Raw genomic sequence first — 6,175 nt, 5'->3', positions numbered from 1 at the left:
AAAAATTTCTCTATAATGTCTCAAGATCAATCATTCATACTCCTCTTAGAGCATTAGCAATAAGGTTGCTAAATTGACTTTTGCTAAATTGACTAAAAAGTCAATTTAGCAACCAATCCCCTTAAAACAACTTCTACAGTAAAGAAGCCAAAGTTAAAAGAATTTGAGTTTGAGCTACATTAAAAGAATTTAATGTAGGGTGTTAAAAAAAATAGTATTTTAATGTGTTGATGGTTGTGGTTGTTGTTTATTGTGTTAGATATATTATTTTATTTTGTTGTTTATATTATTTTAATGTGTTAAATGTTAAAATAAAATCTTTGATGTTGAGTGTATTGTAAAGTGGGTTATTAAAATAAATAAAATAATTTTTTAAGTTGCTAAATACTAAAAATTTTAACTTCTTTACCGTGAATCTTATATATTTTTGTTATGAATTTTAAGTTGTTGGGCTGGGCCACTGAGTTAGCTCATTGACCCATGGCCATAAAAACTAACACACTACTTGATTTACTGTGCTAATGTGCTACCCATGGCCTCGGTAACAATAGGTCGGCCGCCCATTGACCCGCGGGCTATTTTGTAACATTCAAATAAACGCAACATATTATCTAATATCTCTCCCCACACACCTATTCTCAACTAACCATCCCATGGACCCCGCCATATACAAATGGTCTTCAACTCCATCATCAAAGAATACTAATACACCAAATCGGTATGTCATCAATCTCAACCTCAACCTCCAAAATATCATTTTCATAATTTTGGTTCCAACTGAGTAAAAGCTAGGAGAGCCAAAAACCATTACAGAACCTTTCAAGCCTTTTATCAAATATAGAAATCGCTGATTTCACGAACACTTTTTTGTGAGATTCTTTATGTCACAGAAAGTTGAGAGACAAAAAAATTGGTTCAAAAGAAAACAGGCCAAAGATCATTGGGCTTTTCAGGTACTTTTTTTTTTATTTTTTTCCTTTTTCAATATAGCATTTAATGGTTTTTTTTTAATATGCTTTCTTCATTTGGGTGGATTTTGATGAAATAATAAAATTATAAAACTATAAATGATGAGAGGAAGACATTAATTTTCCTGTCAGATTAAGGGTCTAGAGAGAATGAGAGGGGGCAAATTGGGTAAAAAAAAATTAATTTTATAAAAATCAATCTAATTATCATGGCATCGGAGGAAGCCAATTATTAGACCAAATGGAATAAGAATTAATAATCAAATAAATTGATTTAAGGTTTTTTTTTTTTTTTTTGTTCTTAAACTGCATGAATTTCACTTTTCATTTCCAAACCTTAGAAATTTCATATTTTGTTCCTAAAACCTTTTAAATAGATCTTTCCAATAATTTACAAAAATAGGAAGGAAAAAAAAAACTTTTTACAATATATTAGAGATGATAAGAGAACTTTTTAAATTGAAACTTGATGGATGAAACATTTTCAATAGTTTAGAGAAAAAAACAAAATTCATTCAAAAATTAGTGATGAAAATAAAATTTTAACTTTAATTTAGTTTTGAATTTTATTATAAGCTTTTAATTCTTAAAAGTCTAAATGGTTTTTTTTTTTTTTTTAAGTTCTATCATACTTTGATAAAATTTTGAATTCGAAACCTTTTGCCAACATGATATCTTGGGACCACTTTTAAAGAATTTTTCTTAATAATAACTTGATACGTGTGAGACAATAGAAAAGATCTAAATCCCTCCCTTTTCAAAAAAAAAAAAATTCAAAAGGATAAATGATAAATCCATAACTGCCCTTTGAAGCCAGCGATGATGAATGAAGAATCTACAAGTGTCATCTCTTGCACAACAAACCACCACACTAAATGAACACACACTATCTATCTCAAACCAGTCACTAGACGGTCAAACCTCAGCCGGTTGATCACAAAGTTCCCACTCCAATCTCTCACCCCCCACAAAAGGGCAATCATGTAATTTTAACAGACCCCTCAACTAATCAATCTCCACCGTATGATCATTCCCAAGCCATTCTATAAATAAACTACCGTAAGGCAGTTACAAAAAAATCCACCACACTTGACATTTCTCTCATATTGTATTTTGAGACAGTTAACTTCGTACCAATCCGAAAATGCGTGAGATTCTTCATATTCAGGGAGGGCAATGTGGGAACCAAATCGGTTCAAAGTTTTGGGAAGTTGTTTGTGATGAACATGGGATTGATCAAAGTGGGCAATACATAGGAAGCTCAGAAGTACAGCTTGAGAGAGTGAATGTTTATTTCAATGAGGCTAGTGGTGGAAGGTACGTGCCAAGGGCTGTGCTTATGGACCTTGAACCAGGCACCATGGACAGCATTAGGAGTAGCCCTTATGGCCAGATTTTTAGGCCCGATAACTTTGTTTTCGGCCAGTCCGGGGCCGGAAACAATTGGGCTAAGGGCCATTACACCGAAGGCGCCGAGCTTATTGATTCGGTTCTTGATGTTGTGAGGAAGGAAGCTGAGAATTGTGATTGCTTGCAAGGTAATGTATTTGTTTATTTGTGTAGTGAATTTTCATCCTCAAAAATCAAGATCCTGGTGTTAAATATGGTCTTGATCCATGTTTTGAAATACTTGGATTTTGTGACTGCTTGCATGGTATGTGTTGTGGTTGTGGCTTGTGATGCCAAATCATTTTTCCTAGTCCTATGATTTGTAAACGTTGATAATTATGTCCAAAATTTGATTTTGTGATCATACCATAAACCAAAATGACTAAATAATATGAAATTGGAAATTGGACAAATAGAGAATTAAACAATTAATTAGTGAATATGAAAGGTGCACCCAACAAAAAAAAAAGAAACAAAACCCAATAAATTTAATCTTTTGGAATTTCAATTTCGAGAGAAGATTAAATGAATGAACCAATCTCTTGTATTTAAATATATTGATAAATTATCTATTATTTCAAAAATTTAAACTAACAGTCATTTTAATCATTTATTCATTATTCTCATAAGCAAATTACCTGGTTTGCCCAAACGATATATAATTTCTTTAGTCTTATAGATTTTGTCTTCCTCTTCTCGTCATTTTTTTTATTAATTATTTTTAATTTGTGTTTTTAATTAATAATCATGCCTGGGCAGCAGGGCCGTCTTTGGTTTTAGTAACTGTCAAACTCCAAACATGTCTCTATGACTTTGCTGCTAAACATTTGGGAATCATGACAACATAAAATCTTTTGGATAAAGGACAGCCATGGTAGGCTATGGCGTATTCAGTCGAATTAACACTATGGTCTATGGGGCAAAGGCCACTTAAGCCAATTGATCAAATGTATAGTTTTGTTGATAGACTATTTTTAAACCAATAGTATTTATGCAGAAAAATTATAGATGTTGAAAATTTAGAGAAAATAAATTGGCCCGCCAGGGGTACGTCTAGTGACTCCAAGGTGTATATTTAAAGTTTAAACCCGTGAACTTCCAAATTGAGATGGTAAAAGTTAAACGAAAGGCCAAGTCAACAGCCTTGTGATACAATTTGGTAATTTTTTCTAGAAATGTAGTTTTGAGCCTAAAGAGTAAGGTTACAGACACCATATACTTTTTTTTAATCTTTTTTCGCAATTGTTAACATGATTCATTGTATTTGGAGGAGTAAGATTATTTTTACTTTGATTAACACTACTTTTATTAATGCACATTTTGATTAACTCTACTTTTATTATGCACCAATTACATTAAGTTATGTCAATAGTTGTAAAAATGTTATGTTCTCTAACTTGTTTGAAGTGATGTCATGTTTGTTATTTACCAAGAAGGTGAAAAAAGAATATCCACCTCCTTGGTAATTTTAGATTTTTTTTTTTTTTTCTAAATCATATACCAGTAATTTACTTATAATAGGTTTTGAACCCATGATCTCATTTTTCGTCCATTCTTAAGAAAAATGATGGAAAAAAAATGCCATTTGAGGTAGAATTGATGGGCAAAATGAGTCATTTTTATTACACTATTGTGAAGAAGGTGTGAACTCGGCTCATCACTTATGAAATGAAACAAAATCTCCATATAATCTTCAATATTAGTGATCATAGAAATCATTCTTTCTTCAAAGAATAGCCTTATAACTCTTTGTAACTCTTTTGATTGTGAATGCAGGATTTCAGGTTTGTCATTCACTAGGAGGTGGAACAGGATCTGGAATGGGAACTCTGCTCATTTCAAAGATTAGAGAAGAATACCCGGATAGAATGATGCTCACATTCTCTGTCTTTCCATCTCCTAAAGTGTCAGACACTGTTGTGGAGCCATACAATGCCACACTTTCTGTACATCAGCTTGTAGAGAATGCTGATGAATGTATGGTTCTTGACAATGAAGCACTCTATGATATCTGCCTTCGGACTCTTAAACTCACCACCCCAAACTGTAAGTAAACTTCATATAGCAATGTAGACTTTTGAGATTTCAAATATATTTGGTTCTTTTAAAGAATTTCAACATGATCTAAACTTGACTTATAGTTATGCTTATGCAGAATCCAAATAGTTGGCACGAGGCTTGCTAATTCTTGTTTTGATCATTCCAACCACTCATTAACATTTAAACATCATCATTTAGTACATCATAAGCCTTACAAACTAACCAATTATAAAACAATAATTAATATGCTTTGTTGTTATTGCTTGAAGTGACACCAATTACATTTATTGGCACATCAGTTTGTAAACTTTTATAGTAAAATTTGTAGTAATTTAATTATTTTCTTTGTTTTTTTTGTGGCAGTCGGGGACTTGAATCATCTAATTTCGGGAACAATGAGTGGAGTGACTTGTTGTTTGCGATTCCCGGGTCAATTGAACTCAGACCTCCGGAAGTTAGCGGTGAACTTGATACCATTCCCACGTCTGCACTTCTTCATGGTTGGTTTTGCTCCTCTGACCTCTCGAGGATCACAGCAGTACCAGTCGCTTACTGTCCCCGAACTGACACAGCAAATGTGGGATGCCAAGAATATGATGTGCGCAGCTGATCCAAGACATGGCCGATACCTCACAGCATCAGCCTTGTTCAGAGGCAAAATGAGCACCAAAGAAGTTGATGAACAGGTGTTGAATGTGCAGAACAAAAACTCTTCCTACTTCGTTGAATGGATTCCCAACAATGTGAAGTCTAGTGTTTGTGACATCCCACCAAAAGGGCTTGCCATGGCTTCGACTTTCATTGGGAATTCAACCTCTATACAGGAGATGTTCAGGAGAGTGAGTGAGCAGTTCACGGCCATGTTTAGGAGGAAGGCTTTCTTGCATTGGTACACTGGAGAAGGAATGGATGAGATGGAATTCACCGAAGCAGAGAGTAACATGAATGATCTTGTCGCGGAGTATCAGCAGTACCAGGATGCAACAGTTGATGAGGACGATGAATATGAAGATGATGATGATGATGTGGGCACTGAGAACTGAAGTTGTTCACCCAAGTTACTGTTTGGGATGATACAAGTAGTACTTATTGAAGTTTATGTCTTCTAAATATTATCTGTGGCTATAAAGTGCAAGCAAAAACGTTTAGGGACACTTCTAAACTAGTCCATTTGTATGCACTGTTTTGGCCCCCCTAGTGATTTTTGTTTTTCTCTATACTTTATAAGTCCCTCCTATCAAATTGCCTTTCTCTGGCTGTATATCTAATGTGATGTATATGAACCAAGTCTTTGCTACTTGGTATTAGTCTCTTTGATGCGTGTCCCAAGCATTCTTCTCCAGACGCCATTGTCACTCTGGACCCCCAAAGAAATCTTCAAAAGTAAATGATGTTTGTATTTGACTCATTATTTTGTCATGACAACTCTTCCAAGAAGCTTCAGATAGTGCCTACATTTAAGCATGCCATCAATTCAAGCTGAAGAGACGTGAAGGGCACCGACCCAGACAAATTCAAAACGTTTTTCACTAAACTTGTAGCAGGACTGTGTTTCATATCATTATCAAGAGATGGCTACCATAAGAGTACAACTGATTTTCAATGTGCATTATGATTTCTCCATAATATTTAGGCTAAAATACACTTTACCCTGTCTAAGTTTAGGGACACTTCTAAATCGATCTATCGGCCCTCAAATTTGCAACTTATTTCCTTCACTTTTAAAACATAGACTTCAAAACATGTGATTTAGACCCTCAAATGTTACAATGATATCA

General features: G+C 34.1%; 1 protein-coding gene across 1 annotated transcript; it reads left to right on the top strand.

Moving 5' to 3' along the window:
- Window positions 1–702: 702 nt before the first annotated feature.
- LOC111993348 (tubulin beta chain) lies at window positions 703–5,709 on the top strand. Its single transcript, XM_024025190.2, has 4 exons — window positions 703–953; window positions 2,091–2,506; window positions 4,134–4,403; window positions 4,761–5,709. The coding sequence occupies exons 2-4, from the start codon at window positions 2,113–2,115 to the stop codon at window positions 5,438–5,440; spliced, it is 1,344 nt and encodes a 447-aa protein (XP_023880958.1). The 5' UTR covers window positions 703–953; window positions 2,091–2,112; the 3' UTR covers window positions 5,441–5,709.
- Window positions 5,710–6,175: the final 466 nt, after the last annotated feature.

This window comes from Quercus suber, unplaced genomic scaffold, assembly GCF_002906115.3.
Source record: "Quercus suber isolate HL8 unplaced genomic scaffold, Cork oak 2.0 scaffold_196, whole genome shotgun sequence".
Lineage (NCBI taxonomy): Eukaryota > Viridiplantae > Streptophyta > Magnoliopsida > Fagales > Fagaceae > Quercus > Quercus suber.
Note: the sequence above shows the minus strand (reverse complement) of the source record. Positions and strands in the feature narration are given on the sequence as shown.

What these genes read in the sequence shown, in the direction of transcription:
- LOC111993348 (XM_024025190.2), top strand. Translation starts at nt 2,113, where the DNA reads ATGCGTGAGATTCTTCATATTCAGGGAGGGCAATGTGGGAACCAAATC. An exon ending in GAATTGTGATTGCTTGCAAG is followed by an intron (nt 2,507 to 4,133) that starts GTAATGTATTTG and finishes TTGTGAATGCAG; the next exon opens with GATTTCAGGTTTGTCATTCA. An exon ending in TAAACTCACCACCCCAAACT is followed by an intron (nt 4,404 to 4,760) that starts GTAAGTAAACTT and finishes TTTTTGTGGCAG; the next exon opens with TCGGGGACTTGAATCATCTA.